The 25252-nt window shown below is 42.5% G+C and overlaps 1 protein-coding gene across 5 annotated transcripts in view; it reads right to left on the bottom strand.

Moving 5' to 3' along the window:
- Positions 1-25252, bottom strand: part of LARS2 (leucyl-tRNA synthetase 2, mitochondrial) — a 201403-nt gene that overhangs the window by 78914 nt on the left and 97237 nt on the right. For all 5 annotated transcript variants that reach the window (XR_004538050.1, XM_033930320.1, XM_033930317.1 and 2 more), the window contains 4 exons: positions 23577-23736; positions 12697-12801; positions 11778-11893; positions 2513-2796 (listed from right to left, as the gene is read on the bottom strand). Coding sequence is in view for 4 of the 5 variants with exons in the window: in XM_033930320.1 (XP_033786211.1) it covers positions 2513-2796; positions 11778-11893; positions 12697-12801; positions 23577-23736 (665 nt within the window). In the remaining variant the exon portion in view is untranslated. The remainder of the gene's footprint in view (positions 1-2512; positions 2797-11777; positions 11894-12696; positions 12802-23576; positions 23737-25252) is intronic.

A 25252-nucleotide genomic window follows, 5' to 3' on the forward strand; every position in this document is an offset into this window, starting at 1 on the left:
AGGCCGCTGAAGGGCGGTAAGGTGGCGAGAGGGAAGGGTGGATTCTGTAGGGGCGGTGGGTTTGGGGACAGGGCGATGAAGGGGACAGTGGTCAGGAGAGGACAGATTTTTTTCCCTGTGTCATTCTCTATTCTCTACTCAAAAGTGTGCCTTTCCAGGAATTTTAAGGTTAAAGGCATCTTTAAATAAAAAGCTTTTCAATTTTCCCTTGAATCTATCTAAAATTTTTTCCTCCCTCAACTGGACAGGCATGGAATTCCAGAGCAGGGGGCTGTGATGAAAAAAATAGTGGACCACCATTCAAGGGATCTAGGGAAGATTATGCCACAACAAAAAAGGAACTGAGGCAGAGTTGAAAAATTTAGATGATACCTTCTGCAATCTTCGGTGGTGAAGGGAAGAAACACACTTATCAAGCCTACTGTACTCTTTGCACTAGAAATAAAAACTATGTTTCATTTTTGTCTCTGGTTACTCTGCTCCAGCCACCTAAGTGGCATAAAGTATATGTAAATTTTGTTTGAGAATCATAAGCAACTCTAGTGTTAATGTACATTTGATCAGTGCTTCTATATCTGATCCAGAGGCATACCTAGCCACTTAGGTTTTCAGGATTAGCGCAATGAGTATGTATGAGATAGGTCTGCATACAATGGAGTCTCCAATATATGCAAATGTATCTTATTCATTATAATCCTGTAAACCAAGCTGACTATGTGTGCCTCTGGTAGAGGAACCAAGGCTGTAAGCCATTAGGGGAGAGGGAAATACTCTCTGTACTTGAAAAAGGTGTGAGCTTAAGTCATATAAATAAATTGGTCCTTTCTAGATTTTTTTCTCATTAAATCCAATAGGAAAATCAGCTAATCATGCTCGTATTTTTCATCTCTGGATGTCATGGGACTATATTATTGAATGTTAAGACCTCCACTTTCTCTTTAGTATTTAGAGATGAAGCACATAAGTTGTTCACCATAGTTTAACTAAGCTAGCTTTTTAGCATGAAATTACTGTTTTTTTCATCAGGTTATCAGTCTATATATTTGTATTATTACTTACTTCTGTGATAATTAGAATGATAAATCTAGGATAGGGGTGGGAGTAAGGGACGGCAGGTAAGAGGAAATAGTAGTTTTAATGGGGTTCTTGTCAGGATTGTATTCAGCCTGTTAGGAGGCCTGTTAGTGTTGCTCTTTATAATAGTGAGTTTTTTGTGACTTTTTTGAAAAATCAATGAAAGTTTCAATAATAAAAAAAAAGAATGTTATGAGAGGACATTGTCACTGTTTCCTTGGCAGGGAGGAGAGAGTGCAAGAGAGGACGGGATCAAAGAACTGGAGAATTCCAGCATTTCAGCCCTGGCTCTACCTCTTTCTCAAACTTAAAACTGAATTGTCTCAACCATTTCCCTCATAAAACTGGTGAATGAGAGGTTCTCTGGTGGAACGACTCCTTTTCTGGGGAGTAAAGAGATCTGAGGGGAAGCCAATGGACTCTTCCTGATTAGAGTAGTCCTCTGACCTATAAATGGTACGTCAGGACTGCTCAGATTGTGGAAAATGTATGCTTTACGCTATGCACAAAGACGTGATCCTATGTGACAATAATAATAATAATAATTTTATTTCTTATATACCGCTATACCATAAGTTCAAAGCGGTTTACAACAAGATACATGCAATGAAAGTATGTGATGTTTACAACAAAATACATAAGTTCAGAGCGGTTTACAAGAAGATACATGCAATGAGGTTGACCCTTTCAGGACCAAGGGACATATTTGTCCCATAACTTTAAAATCCTATAAATTTTGATTGGGATAGTCTACAGTTCTAAATTTGATATGTACGGATTCCATATGATACTGCCTTTATGTAAACAAACTGGTTCCGACATTCATTCATTAGCGTCGTTGCCAGATTGACGAGAAGATTCACTTGCCACACTGTCCATAAGCCAGAAGTTTGATTTTTAAAAAAAAAAATAATGATATTTCACAAAAAAAATCAATTTTTTGGCATCTGCAAGCCCTTTTTACCATAAAAATGTCGTCAAAACCACAAAAATTGGCCTACGATCCTTATGGTCCTGAAAGGGTTAAGAGGAGTAATGGGAAGAGAAAGAACTTTCAGGGATACAAAATTACAAATGGAAGAGACTCAAGTTGTGCTAAAGAGACGGGTCTTCAGTGATTTTCTGAAGTCAGCGTATGAAGCGGCCTCGAGAATGGGTTTTACGAGCCATGTGTTCAGTTTGGCTGCCTGGAATGATAACATTCTGTCAAGGAACTTCTTGTAGTGACATGATTTCAGAGATGGGTAATTAAAGAGATTTATTATGTACGGTGTGGGAAGCCTTGCAAATGCATCACTCTAGCTTTTAGAGCTTTGTTTGCATTTTGCCAACCTCGGTGCTGTTGGATGACATCTCCCTTATCTATGAGGATTGCTATCCTGCTTGTTCTCAGAATAAGATGTATCTCAGTTTAAGCAGACATACCATAATTTCTTACCTGGGGCAATTGCAGTTTATCCACTCTGAGACAGCAGCTAAAGGAGAGGACCCCTTCCCTGTGACAGCAGTCACCCTGGGAAGTACCACAGGTAGATGGTCCAAGGGAACTGGAACTGTGCCACAGGATGGACAGTGAATTATGGGAATAGGTGTGCCCCAGTACCGCTGTCGTGAGATTAGCCAATCTCTTAGTTTAACACTTGTTAGATTACCACCAATGCCTTTATTTCTTGCTTTTTCGGTTATGGCATTAAAAGCATCTTCTCTGGCCATTCCAGTGTACTGAAGATTAAAAAAAAAAAAAAATCCATCAATCACTACTACTACAAATAATATTGCAATTCCCATCATTAAAATACTAGAACCTGGACCTGAGTAACTGCACCTGTAATGTGTTCAAGAAAACAAGTGGGGATCGGGATTGAACACATCAAGCTAGGAACCAACAAATTTTATTCATATAAGTACATTGACATAGAGTCCTTTGTCTTTGGTGACCTGGCACGGTCCGTGTTTCAGCGTCCAATCAGAAGCCTGCCTCAGGGGCATAGAAGTCAGTCTGAAAAAATGTGTATTCTGATATGCAGGCTGTGCCTGCTAGGTCTGGCCCTAGAGTAAGACCCATTTCTAGAGCAGACATTTCTCATTCAGGTACATTTAAAACCCATTCTGACAAGTTTCCCGACTTTCCTTCTTTGTCCAGTAGAGGGAGCCAGGGAGCTGAGCTGGAGATTTCCCCTCCCCCACACTGTCCCAGAGTAACTAACAGGATATCCTCTGCACCTGAGAGTTTGGGGTGTGGTTGCAGGCTTCTAAACCTGAAATCTGAACTATTAGAGAGGTAGAGGGAGAAATTGAGGGGAGAGGAGCAGCTGCAGTTGAAGAACTGTCAGCCAAGCTCAAGGCTGAGAGCTCTGCAAGGCCGCCAACAGCCAGAATGCATGGAGCTAACAGAAGCCAGAGCAGATTTATCTCCTGATCCGTCTGAAGTCCCTCAAGACATGGAGCTGGATCCGGAGCCTAATGTGGTGTTTGAGGACGGAGTCCAACCCATGGAGGTGTGCTGGTCCAAAAGGCAAGTAGTGGAAACTGCCTAGGAGAATTATAAAATCCTGTGTTTTGTTTTTGAACTATTTTTTGAAAGTGTCCCTTGATTACCCTGTTGAGTTTGAAGCAGGGTGGGAACCTTTATAAGAACTGTGAAAGACTTAAGCTGTTTTGGTTTTTTTTCTTCCTTTTGGGAAGTTGGACTGTTTCAAGTCAAGGTGGTGGGGTTTGTCCCGCGTTCAAAGAGGTGGGATCAAGGGCCTAAGTTTGGCAATAGTATCACCATGCGGAGCACAACGCCTGACCAGCATTTTTTCTGCTGGGAAAGCCAGTGCTGTAGCACTGATATACACCAAGGTCAGCTGCCTAAAAGAAAAGACTGTTGTATTATTATTTTGTTTTTGAAACCTTCCAAGCTGGGACTATTAGTTAATTGTGGAGCCCATAACAGCTTGCATGTTTGGGGATTTAAAACCACCTAGAGCTTACATTCAACTCAGAGACTGTTTTGTTGTGCCAGTTTGATGTTTTGGACTATGTTTTACTATCAAGAATCCTGACATGTTTGTTTTTGTTTTATGACTGGCTTGTGGACAAACAAGTGAAGCAGCCTATTTGCTTTGATTTAAGAAATAAATCCAGTCCTTTATTTGACTATTACTTTCCTAGTGTGTTGGTGGATCCTTTCATTGAACGTTTACTTTATTTTTTTTCTTCCTTGTGCTGCCTGCAGCAGTGCACAAGAGTAATTCCCTTGTCCCGGTGGCCCGAGACCCATTGCCCTGAGGCTGCTGGTGACAGTATACATTGTATAAATACAAACCAAAATAACATAAATCAGTAAGCTTAAATGTGAATATCAAAAATAACATAAATACATACTTAAATAAAAAGCAGCAAAAGAACATGAAATCAATACCAGAATCAACTAGTAAAATCATAAAACAGCATAAATACTATCAAATAATTAAATCAATAAATACAGAATAAATCATATGAGAACATCAAATAAACATGAATAAAACTAATATCAGAGTCAACTAGTGAAATGTAAATCATAAAACAGCATAAATACGAACATTTAAAATGTGGCAACATCTTAAAAACATCATAAGCAGAGATGAAAAAAAAACAAAAAAGGGGCAGCATCATGAACATATAGGGACTAAATGAACAATATTCACGCATGTGGATGCATACTGAAGAAATTCTTGACCTAATCACTAGATGGCGTTATTGTGCTGGAAGTACAAGCTACAAGAAAAAACCAAAAAAAGTGAAAACCAGAAAAAAGTGAAAGGATAACCACAGATGTAATCCTAAAAATGCACAGAGGAAACAGGAATAGAATGTGGTTCCAAAAAAAGAAATGTAGATTACAAAAATAATGTAAAATATGGAAATACATGCCGCTAAAACTGAAATTGTAGATATAAACACAAAAGAACACAAGTGCCGCATGTAAGAAAAAGGAAGCTGTAAAAAACATACGGAGGATTACGAACCTTGCGTATTAAATACAATGGGATAGAACCCACTGTGGCACTCTGAGATGAAGGCATGCAAATGGAACTACATATACGGTGGAGATATGTTCGCAATGAGACTGGCAGAAGTGCAAGAGATTGTCAAGCCTCTGTTGAGGTAAGAAAGCACGAGTCTGAGTGGTGTCTAGAAGGGCTCCTATTAACTTTAGTTTCTTAGTCGGAGTAAGTTGACTATGAATCCCAGGAGTTCCAGGAGGCAAATCATAGAAGTGGTAGCCTTGTAAGCCAGAGTCGGTGAGGCTGTATTCTAGACTCCACATTTACCATGGAACCACAAATCTCCCACCTCCGGAAGAAGTCTCTCTTCACAATGAGATAATTAAGACTCATCAGACCATATTTCCATCGGCATCATTTTGCCCCGATTGTGCAGTTGATGATTCGACCACAACTGGATTACTGCAACTCCGCCTACATGGGAGCCAACTCTTATCCATAAAATGCAACTCATACAAAACACTGCGGTGCAACTAATTTTCAACTTGAAAAAATATGACTCTGTTTCAATCTTCATCAAACAACTACATGGCTACCCATCCCATCACGAATAAAATTCAAAACATCATGCATCCTCCATGAAAATTCAGTGGCTCCTCTTATCAAACCATTCTCAATGGCATGGTCTGCCTCTCATACAACCCTTAACATGATACAATTAAATCTTCCAACCCAAAAAAATCTCAAATACAGACATATATTTCACTCCATGATAACCCTCCTGGGAGTGAAAACTTGGAATGACTTGGCAGAAACTATCAGAACAGAGCCAAGCTACGCCTTGTTCTGGAAGAAACTGAAAACCCTTTTCTTTGACACCTGAACATTACTTGAATCTCTATCTATATCCTTCCCGCTTGTTAGTCTCTTTCCTTTTCTCCTCCTTCCTTTCCTGCTCTGCCCTCTTTCTACCCTCTTCTCTCTGCAAGTCGCCTTGAGCCTGCATAGGAATGCACGACGCATAAATAGAAGATTAGATTGGAAGCTTTAACTAATCAGTCATCTAAGTATGGGAAGGCATGAAACCCATAATTGTTAAGACTCTCAGAGCAGAGGCAAGGTCAAATGGCAGTACTAAGTACAGGAAGTGTCGAGAAACCACTCAAAATTGTAGGCATTTTCTGTGGGCTGGTAAGATTGGAATATGAGTGTAGGCTTCTTTTAAATATAGTTAAATCAAATGTTCTTCTCCAGTAGGAGTAACATAGTTCCCAGAGAAACCATGCAAAATTTCTCCTTCATTAAATATTTGTAGAGAGCACAGAGATCTGGACAGAGATCTCTGGACTTTTTTGGAATCAGCAAGTATTTGGAGTAGAACCCTCTGCCCCTTTGGTGGAACTGGTTGTATTGCACTGAAGTGAAGAAGGGCAGAGTTTGTAGTGAAGCAGTGATTTCTGGAGTGAGTTGAAAATAGACTCTTGGGGGGCAGGTTGGAGGCTTTTTCAGAAGGTGAAGGGCATATCCTTGAAAGACCCATCTGTTTGATGTTATATGGTCCAGCACTGATAAAAATGGTGGATCCGAGCCTCCAATAGAAATTTTTGTGGAAGGGAGAGAGAGACATTGGCTATGCTCTCTATGAGAAGTCAAAAGGACTGCTGAGACTTTGTAGGAAGAGAGGTTTGCTGTTTTTGCTGATGAGAGCATCTATGAGTTGACTGGCATGATGAGGCAGGCTAAGAAAAACGACACCTGGAAGGACAGTAAGGTTGCTGTGAATAAGGAGCAGAATATTTATGTGAATGCTATGTAGTTGGAGCAGATTGTGTCTTAGATAATCTTGTCATACAATAAGTATGCTGTTTTACCTTTTCAGTAACCTCCTTTATGTGATCCCAAAAAAGGTTTCTTGTACATGGGATGTTTGATAGACAATCTTGGACACTAGGCTTTAAGTTGGAAACACAGAGTCATGCCTGTCTGCACATAGCAATAGAACCAGCCAATGTTCTAGAAGAGATATCAAAAACATTGAAGACAGATCTCACCATGTACTTTCTAGTTTCCAAAAAGTCTTTGGTGAGTCACTGAAAAGCTTGTTGTTGGTACAGTGCTGTGAACAAGGCTGCCCTGTGAACTTCAATAAGATAAGTTGCTCAACATTTCATATTCTGCTCTTTTCACTGGTTTTCAGCATTATATATGCTTAATTTCTCTTATCCTCCCTGTTTCTTACTTAAAAAAAAACAACAAAAAAGCACAAAAAAATAAACCCTTCTCTTTCCTCTGTTAAATCTTATTTCCTCTTCCTCTTCATAGGAATAAGGGTAAGACTTACAGTCCCACCATATATAGAGACCCAAATAATCAGGACTACTCAAATCAAGTCACTTCACAACCATTCAAGATGACCTTTATTCTATGCAATCACTGTGGTGCTTTAATTCCAAGACACACTATTTGGAGGCTTAAGGCTTGCCCCATCTGTCTTCAACTTGCTAGTATTAAGGAGGAGCTCTGCAAACTTAAATAGGAATTGAATACAATTAAAGCAGTTTTAATCACTCCACAAAATCATACCAACTTACCACCTCTACCTCAAAGAATAAAACAGCCCAGGAATAAATGGGTCACAGTAGGCTCAGGAAGACTGCGACATGTAACACAGAAACATCCACCTTCACAAATATTACCTCTACAGAATTCCTTCGCTCCACTAGTGCACTGCGATACTCAAGAAAACAGAAGGGAGGTAGGACTGGAACCAATGAAGATAACTCAAGAGAGCAAGCACACCCTAAGCACAAATAAAAAGGCCAAAAACAGAAAACTATTACTGTTGGGGGATTCCATCATCAGAGGCATTAACCTTGGAACACAAGGCGAGGAGACCATAATAGTGAAATGTCTTCCAGGATCCTCAGCTACCAGGAGTTCCAGGCAAATACAGACTATAATTAAGGAAGAAACTAAGGATTTTAACACTGATGTTGTTATCCATCTGGGAACAAATGACTTGGCCAACAACTCCACACTTGCAGCACAGAAAGCTTTTTGGGAGCTTGTAGAGGGCGTGAAACCTTTTGTAAACATTTTAGCTTTTTCTGAAATACTGCCTGCATATGGAAAGGGAGAGCAAAGAGTGAAAAACACAGAGGACTTTAATAGATGGCTCAAAGCCTGGTGTCATCAAGAAGGCTTCAGGTTCATAGGAGGATGGGGAAATATATGGAAGGACAAGAAGCTATATTGCACTGATGGGCTACATATTACTACAGCAGGAAAAAGAAACCTTGCAGAGAAATTTAGACAATATTTTTCTAGGCATTTAAACTAGAAGGTGGGGGTGGTGTATGTACGAAGGACAATTATAGAGACCACCCCGGCAAAAGAAAAGATGTGATAGTAGTAAAGACTGCAACATAAGCAATATCAGCAACTCATTTCTTAGTATTGCAACGGAAAGTGAAACGAAAAAAAAATCCATATGAAAAAGGAGATTATCGATGAAAAATAGCTGGAAAGCGATGACCACAAATGCTCGCAGACTAAGCAACAAAGTTCATGATCTGCAAGCCCTGATGTTAGAGGCAGATCTAGATATTGTCGCTATCACAGAGACATGGTCCAGTGAATCACATGGATGGGATGCAAACATACCGGGATATAATCTTTTTAGGAAGGACAGAGATGGTCAAAAAGGTGGAGGAGTAGCTCTCTATGTAAAGATCAATATCCAAGCGACCAAAATGCAAGGGACCTGGGGAGAGGAAGAAGTGATATGGATTGCTCTGAAAAAAGAAGATGGAACTTCTATCTATGTGGGTGTAGTCTACAGACCTCCGACTGAATCGCAGCAAATTGATAAGGATCTGATTGTGGATATCCAAAAGTTTGGAAGGAAAGAGGAGGTTCTGCTGTTGGGAGATTTCAACCTGCCGGAGGCGGACTGGAATGTTCCGTCTGCAGAATCGGAAAGAAGTAGGGAGATTGTGGATGCCTTTCAAGAGGCTCTGCTCAGACAAATGGTGACGGAACCCACAAGGGAAAAAGCGATATTGGATCTGGTCCTCACAAATGGAGAGAGTATCTCTAATGTTCGAGTGGGTGCTCATCTAGGAAGTAGCGATTATCAAACGGTTTGGTTTGATATATCGGCTAAAGTGGAGAGCGGCCGCACGATACTTAAAGTCCTAGATTTCAAACGTACGGACTTTAATGCTATGGGAGAGTACCTGAAGAAAGAACTGTTAGGATGGGAGGACATAAGAGAAGTGGAAAGACAGTGGTCTAAGCTGAAAGGAGCGATAAAAATGACTACGGACCTTTATGTGAAGAAAATCAATAAAAACAAGAGAAAAAGGAAGCCGATATGGTTCTCCAACCTAGTGGCTGAGAAAATAAAGGCGAAAGAGTTGGCGTTCGTGAAATATAAAAAAAACCAAGAAGAGGAGAGCAGAAAGGACTACAGGGTGAAACTGAAAGAAGCCAAGAGAAAGATACGTCTGGCGAAAGCACAGGCGGAAGAAGAAATGGCTAAAAATGTAAAAAGGGAGACAAATATTTTTTCAGATATATTAGTGAAAGGAGGAAGATGAAAAATGGAATTGCTAGGCTAAAAGATGCTGGGAACCAATATGTGGAAAGTGATGAGGAGAAAGCAAATGTGCTAAACAAATACTTCTGTTCTGTGTTCACAGAAGAAAATCCTGGAGAAGGACCGAGATTGTCTACCAAAGTTACATGAGAAAATGGAGTAGATTCTGCGCCGTTCACAGAGGAGAGTGTTTATGAGCAACTTGAAAAACTGAAGGTGGACAAAGCGATGGGACCAGACGGGATCCATCCCAGGATACTAAGGGAGCTCAGAGAGGTTCTGGCGAGTCCTATTAAAGACTTGTTCAACAAATCTCTGGAGACGGGAGTGATTCCTTGGGATTGGAGGAGAGCGGATGTGGTCCCTATTCATAAAAGTGGTCACAGGGATGAAGCAGGAAACTACAGGCCGGTGAGCCTCACTTCAGTTGTTGGAAAAATAATGGAAGTTTTGCTGAAAGAAAGGATAGTGTACTTCCTTGAATATAATGGGTTACAGGATCAGAGGCAACATGGCTTTACAAAAGGTAAATCGTGCCAAACGAACCTGATTGAATTTTTTGATTGGGTGACCAGAGAGCTGGATCGAGGACATATGCTAGATGTAATTTACTTGGATTTCAGCAAAGCCTTTGATACAGTTCCTCATAGGAGGCTGTTGAACAAACTTGAAGGGCTGAAGTTAGGACCCAAAGTGGTGAACTGGGTCAGAAACTGGCTGTTGGACAGACGCCAGAGGGTGGTGGTTAATGGAAGTCGCTCAAAGGAAGGAAAGGTGAGTAGTGGAGTCCCTCAGGGATCAGTGCTGGGGCCAATCCTGTTCAATATGTATGTGAGTGACATGCTGAAGGGTTAGAAGGAAAAGTGTGCCTTTTTGCAGATGATACCAAGATTTGTAACAGAGTAGACACCGAAGAGGGAGTGGAAAATATGAAAAAGGATCTGCAAAAGTTAGAGGAATGGTCTAATGCCTGGCAACTAAAATTCAATGCAAAGAAATGCAGAGTAATGCATTTGGGGATTAATAATAGGAAGGAACCGTATATGCTGGGAGGAGAGAAGCTGATATGCACGGACGGGGAGAGGGACCTTGGGGTGATAGTGTCCGAAGATCTAACGGGGAAAAAACAGTGTGACAAGTCAGTGGCTGCTGCCAGAAGGATGCTGGGCTGTATAAAGAGAGGCGTAGTCAGTAGAAGGAAGAAGGTGTTGATGCCCATGTACAGGTCATTGGTAAGGCCCCACTTGGAGTGTTGTGTTCAATTTTGGAGACCGTATCTGGCGAAGGACGTAAGAAGACTTGAGGCGGTCCAGAGGAGGGCGACGAAAATGATAGGAGGCTTGCGCCAGAAGACGTATGAGGAGAGACTGGAAGCCCTGAATATGTATACCCTACAGGAAAGGAGAGACAGGGGAGATATGATTCAGACGTTCAAATACTTGAAGGGTATTAACGTAGAACAAAATCTTTTTCAGAGAAAGGAAAATGGTAAAACAAGAGGACATAATTTGAGGTTGAGGGGTGGTAGATTCAAAGGCAATGTTAGGAGATTCTACTTTACGGAGAGGGTGGTGGATGCCTGGAATGCGCTCCCGAGAGAGGTGGTGGAGAGTAAAACTGTGACTGAGTTCAAAGAAGCGTGGGATGAACACAAAGGATCTAGAATCAGAAAATAAGATTAAATTTTAAACCAAGGCCAGTACTGGGCAGACTTGCACGGTCTGTGTCTGTATATGGCCGTTTGGTGGAGGATGGGCTGGGGAGGGCTTCAATGGCTGGGAGGGTGGAGTAAGTCTTAACAGAGATTTCGGCAGTTGGAACCCAAGCACAGTACTGGGTAAAGCTAAGAAGAAAAAATTAAAAAATTTAAATTGAATCAGGTTGGGCAGACTGGATGGACCACTGAATGGACACCAGTGTCAACATAGATGGAGGAGGTTGCTGGGCTGGTGATAGGTCTGTAGACCTACTGATCTACATAAATTTACAAGATATTTGAACAAATTTTGTAAAGATGGAGGTTTACAGAGCTAATGCTTGTACACTTCCATAAAATTCAGGAGTAAGACACTTTTAAGAAGGACTTTTTGTTTTCATCTAAATTTATGGAGGGAAACATGCGTATGACAAACCTCTCCAGAGTTGATAAGTTTCTCTGTACCGTCTGACAATGTTTCTATCACCTCAATAAATGAAAGGCCCAGGTTCCTTGCTACTTCTGCATCTTCTGGACTAGTGCTGGGAATACCTATCAGACAAAGGTAAAAGCTCAGGCTTTGTAGCAGGAATAACTAGTCACATTTGTACAGCTTCATCCATCTGAGCAAATAAAGGGCAAATAAAATGATTTATTCAGAGTCATGTAAATCTTGGGAGACAATATTTGCTTTTCTTTACTTAATATTTACCTTGCAACATCAAGTTTCAAGTTTAATGAGGTTTTGATTAATCGCTTAATCTTAATTCTAAGCGATGTATACAATAGTAAAATTACAAAATTTGGGGAACAATACAATGCATAACAAGAGCAAAGTCCTACAGGACTATTGACAGACTTGACAAAATTAAAAACACAAGGAAAGGAAGGGAAAAGAACTACAAGTTATTTGAAAGTAAACAAGACATTAAAGGGGAGTACATGGGGGAAGAGGAATTTAAAATAATTCAATAAGATTAAACAGGAGAAAATCCCTCCAAAAAGACAGGATGATTGTTTGTGGCACTGTCAGGGGTAAATCATCCTGTCTTTTTGTAGAGGTTTTCTACTGAAAGATATGTTGCAAGGAAAACGATAGGGGGTATTTGTTAAGATTTTCAATATGAGAGTTATTGACCGTATCTATCTTCACCTGAGACCTCTAACATCCAACTCATGGGGTTTTTGTCTTGAGTAGGACATGTCCTAGGTTATGTTACTATATTCTGTTACTCATTTGATGCAAGATGTGTTGTGAACTTAGATGTTTAATAAAAATGTATTTATGAAAAAAATTATGCAGTAGAATAATTGGTTTGGTTTCTTTTTTAAGTAACATATTTGCTATCACTTACCTATTTTAGTATCTAGATACCCTTCAAATTCTGATTTTGCTGAGATAACAACAGGGATTTCTAGATTGGTAAGCAAATTCACAGCAGTCACTGAGGTAAGGCAATCTGTAAATCAGCACAGGAAACAGTTAATGAGCTACTATGTCACAGATTGTGGAACATCTCACCATTGTGAGACTAACAATATATATATCCTTGCCTTTGCAAATTCATTTGAACTGAAGTTCTATGGCTATATTTGGCTTTGAATATGGTATTATTGTTCAGATTTACTTAGACATTTATTTATTTATTGGGCATTATTAACCACCTTCTTAGATTTCTCTGAGAACAATGGAAAAGTCTGGGCACAGTTTTGCAAATCCAGGTAATATTTTTCCAAAATCTTTATGAAAGAATTTCTAATATGAAAAGGGGGGGTGTGGGGGAATCCAAATGAAATTTGATACTGTAGAGATTTATACCCTTGATGCTATTTCAGAATTTAAAAAAAAGAGATTAGGTCCTTACCTTGAAAATATATTTTCCAGTAGATAGGGATGGTATGCTGAACCATCTTCCGTTTTTTAAATTATTTATTTATATAGTTTTATATTTTCATCAAGCATAACAATTTTGACAAAGGATCAGAATATGCACAGAGAGGAAATAAAAAATGAACATATGCATATGCATAAATGTATAAGAAATACAAACAACTATTTAGTCCACAAATAATGGATTCAAGACATGGAAATAAAAAATAATAATACATTCCACTGTAATAAGAAAATTATCCTGAATAGAGTAACAGCAATGGTTATCCACGCTACAGCCGATGGTCAGGTCATAAATCAATGGACTAAACCGACCCTTCCTTTGGTCCTAAAAAATCTATTAATTGTTTAGGCTCAAAAAAAGAAAATTTTTATTTTGATAGGAAATAAAACATTTCGCTGGAAACTTTAACAAAAAAGTAGCTCCGAGGGCTAGGGTTCTAGGCCACAAGGCCAAGAACTCCTTCCTACGCCTCTGAGTTTTTGGTGATAAATTTGGGAAAATCCTAACATTTGAGCCCAAAAATTTATCATTTAAATGGCGGAAATATAAACGTAAAACATATTCCCTATCACTTTCCAGAGCTAGAGTCAGCAAAAGAGTAGTTCTATCTGTAACCACCTCAAGAGAACTCTCCAAAAATAAAGACAAATCTACATTGTCCTTAGATGTTTTCTTAGGGGTCGACTCCCCTTGAGGCCTCTTTATATCCAGGTAATAAGCCCTAACAATTGGAGGTAAATTTTCCAAAGGAATGGCTAGGACTTCACGAAAATATTTTCTCGCCATCTCCACTGGGGATTTGACTGGACATTTGGGAAAATTCAAGAGTCTCAAATTATTTTTTCTAAGTGAATTTTCAAAATTCTCCAATTTGCGTGAAATAAATTATTTTTCCTTTACCAATTTCAACTGGACAGTCTTTACTTCATTCAAATTTTCTTCCTGTTTCTCCAATTTTTCAGTTAATTTAGATAGGTGTAAACCTTGCTGTTCCACTTTGGAATAGATAGTTCCATAGATATTTTTAATTGTTGAAAGACTCAGTTTTAGGTTGGCGTCCCTTATAGATATGGCCTGCCACAGCGCCTCCATATCAATCTTTGCAGGTCTTTTCAATTCTCCAAAACCAATGTTGTTCCCACTAGAAGTTCACCTCTACTTCACTGGTGGTGGTGGTTAATTGAACTTCCAAGCCAGCACCTTCCTCCTGAGTTTCCAGTGTTGGCGTCCCTCCTGTGCTGGAATCCAGACTCCTTTCACCTAGCTGCTGGTCTCCTGCAGCTCCCTGCACCACCAAACTTCCGGGCTGGGGAGGAATTGACCTTTGCTTCGGACTCAGAATCGTCCGGAGTACTCCAGCGCCGAGGTCTCCCGACAGCTCTGGGCTCGCCTCCGAAGTAGCGTTTGTCTCCACATCTGAGCGGGCAAAGGCAGCCAAAATCGTCTGCTGACTTATCATCTGCGGGGCAACAGATGCTGGAGGGTTAGGGCGAACTGTCCCCTTCCTTTTCCCCATTGTGGTTCAGTCTTTACTGTGGTAAATAAACGAAAAAAGTCAGCGACTCTCTGCCTCCCGATCAAGCGTCCGTCCTCGACGCCATCTTGAATCCAGCCCACCATTTTCCATCTGCTCCTGCAAGTCTGCTGCAGGTTATATTCCAGATATACTGATCATAGTTTTCAGCGCCTTCTCCTTCTTCCTGCTGCCCCTAGTCAGTTAGTTTCTAAGCCAGCAAAAGCCCTACAGAAGAGAACAGAAGGAGAATGGGGAGACCACCCCCAACAAGATTTTGATCTGCTCACATTAAAGAACACAAAGCTCATAGACATGCCATTGAAAGGAAAGGTACAAACTTAACAATTCTTTATGAACAATAAGCCATAATAAACTGTGGAACCCAGGGGAAACCCCCAAGGAACTATATATGTTCAACATATAATTTCTTCAAGTTCATATCAGCTGGCAGAAAGTTCAGAGATACAGCCTTCAGGCAGCAGACAGTTTAGGCAGGTGCATCAACAATGATGGGTGGGAGATTCAACATACCATACCTATCTACTGGAAAATATATTATCAAGTTAAGAACCTAATCTCTTTTTCCAGTGCAATAGGGATGGTATGCTGAACCAAGGGATGCACCTAAGCAGTCCCCAAAACCCCAGGTGGGAAAGATAAGCCTGCCTGCAAAACTGAGGCTCCAAATGATGAGTCCTCCTGTGTTCAAGTTCAAGTTCAAGTTCAAGTTCACTTTATTTTTGATGGATCGCCTATTTAAAACATTCTAAGCGATGTACACTTAAAAACAGAATATAAAAGAGCATTCAGTCATATTAGTAAAACATTATAAAAATAAAAACCAAAAAAAACCACATATTTGTTAATTAATTAAATTAAATAATACATTAAAAACAAACATGAAAAAGGGAGGAAAGGGGGGAAAAGTTACATATTTTCAATTGGTGAAAAAAACATATATTGGGAAAGAACATAAAGTAGGGATGTGTGACCAAGGTGCTCGACAAATTTCCTCCGGCGGAATGGTTCTGGACTCAGGTCAAGAAGCAACCCCTCTAGTCAAATGCACTCAAAGAGCGAAAGAAGGCTGCTTTTCGCAGACAATGTAGGAGGACAAAATAGCTGACTTAATCCATCTTGAAATGGTAGCTTTGGAAGCCGGCTTTCTTCGCTGCATTTGTCAGAATGAAGAGATGGTCTGCGAGATGAAAATCAATCATTCCAGGTATCACAAGATAGCCCTGTGGACATCCAGCACCCTCAAAATTGTAACCTTCTTTCTGGAATCAGAGGGCTGGAAAGTCGGAAGCCTAACCTCCTGGTTGATATGGAATGCTGAGACTGTCTGCAAGGAAGGAGGTAAGGATCTCTGCAGGACAAGGCCTATAATTCTGAGACAAGTCTAGCAGAAGTAATAGTCACCAGAAAAAGTGTCTTTCTAGTGAGGTCCATGAGAGTGGCCTTCTGTAAGGGCTTGAATGGGGGCTGCGAGAGCCCCTCCAATATGGTGTTAAGGACAGGGCACCCTTAAAGAATCTGAAAATACCCAGGTACAAAGAAAATGAAAACCTTGCAGCCTTGGCTCTGAAACAGGAAACTCTAGCCACTTGAACCTTTAGAGAAGAAACCACCAGCCTCATGTCCAAGCTTTCTTGAAGAAAAGACAGCACTGCTGACATTGAAATCGTAGCAGAGTCCAGCTTCTCCTCATGACACCAACATTGAAAGTATGACGTATGCAGCAAACATGGCAGGTTTCTTGGCCCTCAGAAAGGTACACACCACCAAATCTGAATAGCCATTCTGGCTCAATGCTGAGCATTCAAGAGCTATGCCGTAAGACCAAAGCACTCCAGATCTTGCAGCACAATCGGACCCTGAATGCGAAGCTCCCTGAGTGGTGCTGGGAACAGTCCAGAGTTACCAGGACTACACACCCTAGGTGCCTGGCTACTCTTCTCAGGACTCAGCCTACATGCACCAGGGAGGTAATACATAGAGGAGCTTGCCTACTGGCAAAGATTGTACCAGGGTTTAGATCCCTGTGCTTCCGGGCTCGTATCTGCAGCTGAAGAAACGGACTGCTTTCTTGTTCTTTGCTGTCGCCATGAGGTCTGCCCCATTGGTTGTCAATGGTATGAAATGCCTGAGGAGAGAGAGAAACCACTCTCCTGGGTCCAGTGTTTGCCTGCTGAGGAAGTGTGTCTGTACATTTTGCATTCCAGCAACGTGGGCCGCCAAAATGGCCAGAAGATGAGTTTCTTCCCAATGAAAGAGGGCTTTTGCCTCCTTTTGGAGCCCAACACTCCGAGTGCCTCCATGGCTGCTGATGTAGGCCACCACCATGGTGTTGTCCGAAAACATTCTGACTGCCTTGTTCGTCAGCCAGGGCTGAAATTGCTTCAGCACTAGGCAGATGGCTAGGAGTTCCAGCCTGTTGAAGAACCAACTGGATGGTCCTCGCAATGTGCTCCCCAGCCATTGTCAGCATGGTCCAAGAGTCAATCCGAAGAGACATCCCTGAGGTCAAAGACTGTGAACATAGCTACCATGCCATGCTGCAGAGGGCAGCTGTCATCCAGGGCAGAACAACATGCAGAGAACCAGCAAGACAGAAGGGAGTGTTGAAGAGGCCGCATTTGCGCTCTCACACAAGGAGCCACTGAACCCAGAACTTGAAGATAGTCCTAGGCCGACAGAGTCTGCCGTGTCAGGAGAGCTGAAATTTGACTACAAAGCTTCTGTTTGCATGCCTCTGGAAGAAATACTCAGCCTTTCTCCCTATTGAAATGGACACCTAGGTACTCCAGTGACTGAACTGGCTGCAATTGACTCTTTCAAGTTGACAATCCAGCCCAGACTCTGAAGGGTCACCATGAAGGCCTGTACTGCTTTCTCTGCTTCCTCTCTCAAGAAGGTTCTAATGAGCCAGGCATCCAAGTAAGGGTGGACAAGCCAATTTATTTTACAGAAGTGGGCAACCACCACTGCCATCACTTTGGTAAAGGTCAGTGCAGCTGTGGCAAGACCGAAGGGCAGAGTCATGAGCTGAAAATGCTGTTCCAGGACATGAAAACAAAGGAAATGCCTGTGGTCTGCAAAAATGGGATTGTGTAGATATGTCTCCATCAAGAACTCTCCTGGCTTCACTGAAGCAATGACTGACCGAAGTGGCTCCATATGAAAATGAGGCACTTTGAGAGCCACTCTGACATACTTGATCCAGGATCGACCTCCAATACTCAGAACCTTTCTTGGGCCGAGTATCTGCCGGAGCCTGGGTCTGCGTCTGGCACCTGCTCGATCACCTGAATATCAAGCAATCTGTTTAGGGTCACCTGGACATGGGCTGCTCTTTCCAGCCAACCCACTGGGGAGTGCATGAACCAGACAGACAGAGCATGGGTGAACTTCAACTTGTAGTCATTCCTGATAATCTCCGCACCCATTGGTCTGTTGTGATAGCTTCCCATGCCTCCAGGAAGTCCCACAGCCCGCATCCAATCATGCATGGAGCAGCTGGGAGCCTGGCGTCATTGTGATTTCTTGGGCTGCCCACCTAGATGAAAGGTGGAGCACTAGGACTTTCTATTCCCGGTGAACCTCTGCTGCAGGCTCTGAAAGGATATCCAGGACATGGATCCAGAGGAGAACAGATGTGAATGGTGTGAACCTCAAAAGGACCCACAGGTTTGCCTTTTTGATGCCCGAGGCCATGAGATCATCCAATCCCTGACCAAAAAGCATATTTCTCCTAAAAGGAAGCCTGCCGAGAGTGGCTTTGGATGTGGAGTCCCCAGCCCAATGTCTGATCCACAAAATCCGGTGGCAGATACAAAATAGGCAGAGACCTTTCCTACTACCTGAAGCAGGTCATACAGAGCATCAGCCATAAAGTCCACTCCCACCAGCCACAACTGGGATGGTGGTTCTGAAGTCACCCCTCCAGGATCATGTAACTTAGAGCAACATACTTGAGCAACAAAGGAGGCTGCTGTAGCAGCCTTCACTGTCAGAGTCAAGGCCTCAAACTGCTTTTTGAGCAACATGTTTATCTTGCAATCCTGTTGATCTTTGAGGACCACTGCCCTCACTGGGCAGGGATGTGTGCTTTGTCACCTGAGCCTTCAAGGAGTCTACATTAGCTCCAGAAAACATATTCTGGAACTCCTGTTCTATAGGATATAGCTTGGATATTGCTTTTGCCACTTTAAGGAAGACCTCAGGGTTCTCCCAGTGCTCAGAAATCAGAACTTTTGTATCTGGATGCCACGGAAAGGTGGTAGGTTGAGAAAGGATCCTGCTAAGCAGAGAACATTGGGTAATAAGCTGAGGAGGATCAATTTTGAACTCCTTTAAAGACTCAATAAGGTCATCAGGACAGGGGTATCTGTGAACAGAGGGGTCCTCACTCTGGTCTGCAGCCGCACTTACTCTATCTTCATCTGACAGAACTGCATCATCCTTGACTGAGGCTTCACTCTGGGAAAGAGGAAAGGCAAAAATATCATCATCCTCAGCGACCCAATCTGACCAACTGTCAGAGTCTGGGAGAGATGCAAGTCTTCTTAGAATGAATGCAGGATCACGGGAAGGCTTCACGGCTAGTTGATCACCAGCTGACCCAGAAGGCATGCTAGTGCTGCCAACATAGGCCAGCTAGAGCAAGTTAACAAAGTCAGGTGTAAAGGGCATAGAAGACTGAGAATGCCCTTCAAGAGGAGGATTAGAGCGCTTTCTTTTCGATTTGGGACCATTAATAATAATAATAATAATAATTTATTGTTTATATACCGCCAAAGCCAAAGTAGTTCGAGGAGGTTTATAATAAAGAAGAGCTGGACATACAGCGAAAAAAAAACAATTAAGTCTTTGAGTACATGAAAATTTGTACAGAGTATGGTAACATTCTAGATGCGGGTTTACGATAAAAAGTAAGTCGAGGTGATTTACAACAGGCGGTTTATAATAAAGAAGAGCTGGACATACAGCGAAAAAACAATGAAGTCTTTGAGTACATGAATATTTATACAGAGTATGGTAACATTCTAGGTGCGGGTTTACAGTAAAGGTAATGCCCTCACTAGGCACTGGCGCTGCACTCCGGGACTTTTGAGAGGGTAAATATGCCCCCAGCTGTTCCAATAATCTTTTGGCAGCTTTAATGAGATGATCAGAAGCTGAACCAGAGGTTCCCACATCTCTATCTTGTACGGTGGAACATGTAGCGCAAGGACACTCTTCTGGTGCTCAACTGGAGCAAATGTCACATGAATTCATAATATTGGAGCCTGACAACTCAATCCCTAGTGGTTAGAATAAAAAACGAGGATTTTTATGGAAATTTGAGAACTTAAAATTCAAACCGGGAAAAATCTAAGATGGTTGCTGCCAGGATTTCCCACTGAAAAAACAGCTGTAACTCCAATGAAGGACATCCCAAACCAATGATTTTAGGAGATTTGGAAAGCTACAACAAATTACAGCCACAAAAACAAAAATTCAGCCCCCCCCCAAAAAAAAAACTGCCCTGTGGATTGTGACAGCTCTACTCACAGATCAGACGATGAAAAGAAGTGCTACAGCCTACCTCAGCTCCTCTAAGAGTAGCTGGAAACCGGAAAGGACCCCTGCCACCAGAAAAGCTGCCTCTTCTGAAATCTTCAGCTGCCAGTTGGGCCACTGCCAGAGCCTCAACCAGGATCCAAATGCCATGAGGAGGGAGGAAAATGTAGCTGACACAATATGTGCGCCGAAGAAACACAAATGGTGTCCCGTACAGTCTGTGCTAGCACTCCTGAACAAGTCAAGGAGTGAGCAAACAATAGGGGAAAATCCCAAGCTCCATAGTTCAAGCAGGCTTGCTGAACAGGTCCCTGCAGGATCCACCTGTCAACTGGAGGCCAAAGTCTGCTCCTCTTATACTGGAGCTGTACTTATTCACATGGAAAGCGGAAACCACCTTTGGAAGAAAGGAAGGAACAGTACGCAGTATCACCATGGAATCCATAATACATAGGAAGGGATCCCTGCAGGAAAGAGCCTGAAACACCAAAATTATCCGTGCTAAAGTTATAGTCACAAGGAAGATCGTCTTGACCATGAGATCCATCAAAGACGCATGCTCAAAAGGGTCGACGAGCCAGAGAGCGCAGAGCCAGGTTTAGATTCCACGTCGGACAGGGAAGGCAGAAAGGAGGCCATAGCCGAACTGCGCCTGCACATAACATACCACATCCGGATGTACAGCCAATGAGCCCCTTAAAGCAAGAAGGCCCATACATGAAAGACCTACAATCTGAACTCGGAGCAAAGCCACCGCAAGACCCTTCTTTAGGCCATCCTGCAGAAACTCCAGGACCCGAAGAATCAAAGGGTCCTCCTGTTGGAGTGCGCACCATGTTTGGTAGCACTGACAAGCCTTCTCATAGGCCGCTAACGTGGACTTCCGTTTACTGTGAAGCAATGTGGCAATCACTGCCGACAAATATCCCCGTCCTGTAAAGGTTGCGCATTCAAGAGCCAAGCCGTAAGATCAAAGCAGTTCGGATTTTGCAGTGCGACTGGCCCCTGTGTGAGGAGGTGAGTGACAAGGCAACCGGAGCCCTTGATCCTGCTAGAGCCGAACCAGGTCAGCATATCACAGCCACCTCAGTAAATCGGGAGCCACCAGGATCACCAGCCCCTCGTGATCTGCTATCCGTCTCAAGAGATACCCTATCATGGGCCAAGGAGGGAAGACATAAAGAAGAACCTCCTGGGGCCAGGTCTGAACAAGAGCATCCAGCCCTTTGCTGCCAGCCTCTTGACGACTGTAGAATAGATCGGCCTTCTTATTCACCGCAGTCGCCATGAGATCGAACCCGGGTTATCCCCACCAGTGCACTATGCAATAGACGCTCTTCAAGAGACCACTCTCCGGGGTCCAGCGTCTGATGACTGAAAAAGTCTGCTTGAATGTTGTCCACACCTGCCATGTGTGCCATGGACAACGCCACAAGGTGCCTCTCTGTCCACCAAAAGAGCAGCTGAGCCTCCATGCTCAGAGACGGACTCTTTGTGACCCCATGACTACTGACATAAGCTACCGCCATGGCATTGTCTGAGAACACCCATACGGTTCGATGATGGAGACGATCCTGGAAATGGAGAAGAGCCAGCCAAATTGCTCACAGTTCCAGATGACTTATCGTTATCGACCACTTACGCTCTGTGTGTGCCCACTGGCCCTGCACCAGAACAGACATACACACTGCTCCCCAGCCCTTGAGCCTCACATCGGTCGACAGGTTCACCCAATCCAAGATCTGGAGCAGGAAGTCCCTGGACAGCGAGAGGGGAACGCAACAACCACTCCAGTCTGTTGTGCGCCACCGCCGAACAAGGCAGGAGTGCAAGTAACAGGTCCCGCTGCGGTGTCCAGCATGACAGCAACTTGGCTTTTGCCCATGGGACCACATCGATTGACGTCACCATGGTCCCTAAGACCTGGAGATACTGCCACGCTGTCGGGATCAGAGTGGCCAGCAAAGGTTCTGATGACCTGGCAAAGCTTCTCCTGACAAGACACAGGTAGAAACACTTTGTTCTACCCTGTGTGAAATCGAACTCCCAAGTACTCCAAATCCTGGGTGGGCTCGATGTGACTCTTCCAGAATTTGATCACCCAGCACAAACACTGCAGCAACTGTACCACTTGCTGGACTGCCTGATGCCTCTTGGACAGAGAGGGAGCTCTGATCAACCAGTTGTCCAGATATGGATGAACCAGGACACCCCGGGAGCGAAGATGGCCGCCGCCACCACCATCACTCTGGTGAAAGTCGGGGGTGCCGTCGCCAATCCAAAGGGGAGAGCTGCAAAATGAAAATGCTACCCCAAGACAAGGAACCACAGAAACTTCCGGTGGTCCAGAAAAATGGGAATGTAGACATATGCTTCCATCAGTTCTAGTGAGACCAGAAACTATCATTGAGCGCACCATCTCCATGCGGAAGCATGTATTTTCAGAGCCGCATTGACTGCCTTGAGGTCCAGAATTGGTCTCCAGTTGTTGGATCCTTTCTTTGGAACGATGAAGTATATCGAGTATCTCCCAGAGCTCAAGTCTCGCTCTGGTGCGGGTTTGATTGCCACAAGATCCAAAAGTCTACGGACTGTAGCCTGCACCCAAACCACCTTCTCGGGGCGGCTCACAGGGGAATCCAGAAAATACTTGATTAGAGGACAGAAAAGATAAGCTCCTACAGGCTAGCCTGTAGGAATTTAGACTGGAGTCCAGAAGAGCATGCTCAGTGGAAAGGTGTGAGAGAAGAGGGTAAAAGCTTCAAATATTTGAGGCTTCCTACAGATCCCTAGCGGGAGGAGGCAAACAACTCACTGGTCCAGGAATAAAGTGGGATTATACAAGAACTCAGGTTAATTATAGGGGATGAGTTTTATTCTGTGCTGTATATGCAGTCTGGTTTTTCAGAAAGTATCCTGATGGCACATAGACTGACTACAATAGAGAGATCTGAAAGGTTCATAATATGCATAGCTTAAAAAACAATGGAAAGATTAACAGATGTGTAAAGCTACAAGAGTTTCCTCCTTCCCAACAGGACTTACGTTTGAAATGAACTAAGAAAGCAACAGGAAAGACCCCCAAGAGGGATGGAACATTACACGTGGAGAATCTTTTCCAGCCAGTACGGTAACTATGAAGCCTTTGAAATCACATATTTAGCAGGATAAACATGCTTGCATGTAATATTTTTGCATCCCAGAAAAAAAGAAAACTATCATAACAGAATAGTCCCCACACAACAAGAAAAATGCTCACCTCTGCCTGCTGTAAAATAATTCAGCAGATTGTCCTTTAGACTGCTGTTTCCATGCAGCAGACTATGGGTTGGTAGGATAGATAGGTGGGAAGCTCCATAAATTGCCTCTGGGGTAATGGCATAAGCAGGCAGCATCTCTTCTGTCATCTTGCCATTAGCCTGATATAAAAGAGAACACATTTAATGACCATTTTCTTAGTAAACCAATTATGGATAACTGTGGAATATAACTATCTGTGATGTATTATACTGTACTGTATAAACATTCCATCACATCTAAAAACATTTTTAACCTCTATCTAGACCTGCTCTACCCTTCCACCTATAAATCAATAACTACCTTCTCCTTGTTTAAAAGAATAGGTTTCTGCAAGAAAACAAAACTTCTACAGTATTATTCTGTATACAGAAAAATACTGATACAAAATCAACTATAAAAGCCAAGACAAAATATCAGATGGAATTTGCTGCAAGGGAAATGAGAACTTCATCATTAACAAAATATTACAAAAGAAAATACTCGCTCAGAGCTTCCCAAACTTTTCTCCAATGCAACTTTGTTTAGCACTTGAAAATTCATACAAGGTGAAATTATGTCATACCTGATCATTTCTTTTTCTTTAGTCAGGCCAAACTGTCCTGGTCGAGTGGGTGTAATCCCTTTCTACCAGGAGACAGATGTATAGAAAAACTATTCTCTTCCAGTGAACTCATCATATAAGGGTTGGCATTCAATGGGAAAACTCTGATATACATCTGCTAAATCAGCAGAAAATCCTTTATAACACGCACACATGCCCTTTCAACTACTGTAGTTGCAATGATTATCAAGCCACCATCATCACTACGTCCATGGCACTCGCTACCGTGCATTTGCATATTTGATTCATTTCAGAGCTTAATTTGTAGATAAAAAGGAAATGGAACTGTGGACCCAGGAGCAACTTGGGTGGGCCAGGAGCAACAGAGTAGAGGGGCTGATATAGGGAGTAGAGAATGTTCTCTACTCTGCTCCAGGTTCACTACTTCCCCTCTTCTTTATTTTATTTATTTAAGCTATTTTATGTACCACCTATGAAAGGAGGATGTCTAAGTGGTTTACATTCAGGTACTCAAGCATTTTCCCTATCTGACCCAGCAGGCTTACAATCTATCTAACATACTTGGAGTAATGGAGGATTAAGTGACTTGCCCAGGGTCACAAGGAACAGTGCTTGAACCCACAACCTCAGGGTGTTGGGGCTGCAGCTCTTACTAGGTCACTCCTCCTTCTTCTCTGCAGGCTGCTTGGAAGGGAAGGGATAGAGCACAATGCTGGAGTTTGAAAATAAGTGATGGAACAGCAATCTGGGTCATTCCCCTACAAATTAAGCCCTAATATTGGTCGCAGTACCTTAAGAAGGATATGGCGATACACGAGAGGGTTCAGAAAAGAGCGACACGATTGATAAAAGGTATGAAAAACCTTTCATATACTGAAAGATTGGAGAAACTGGGGCTCTATTCCCTGGAGAAGCTGAGACTTAGAGGGGACATGATAGAGACTTACAAGATCATGAAGGGCATAGAAAAAGTGGAGAGGGACAAATTCTTCAAACTTTCAAAAACTACAAGAATGAGAGGCCATTCATAAAAATTAAGAGGGGACAGATTCAGAACCAGTGCTAGGAAGTTC

Source organism: Geotrypetes seraphini, chromosome 2 (genome assembly GCF_902459505.1).
Source record: "Geotrypetes seraphini chromosome 2, aGeoSer1.1, whole genome shotgun sequence".
NCBI lineage: Eukaryota > Metazoa > Chordata > Amphibia > Gymnophiona > Dermophiidae > Geotrypetes > Geotrypetes seraphini.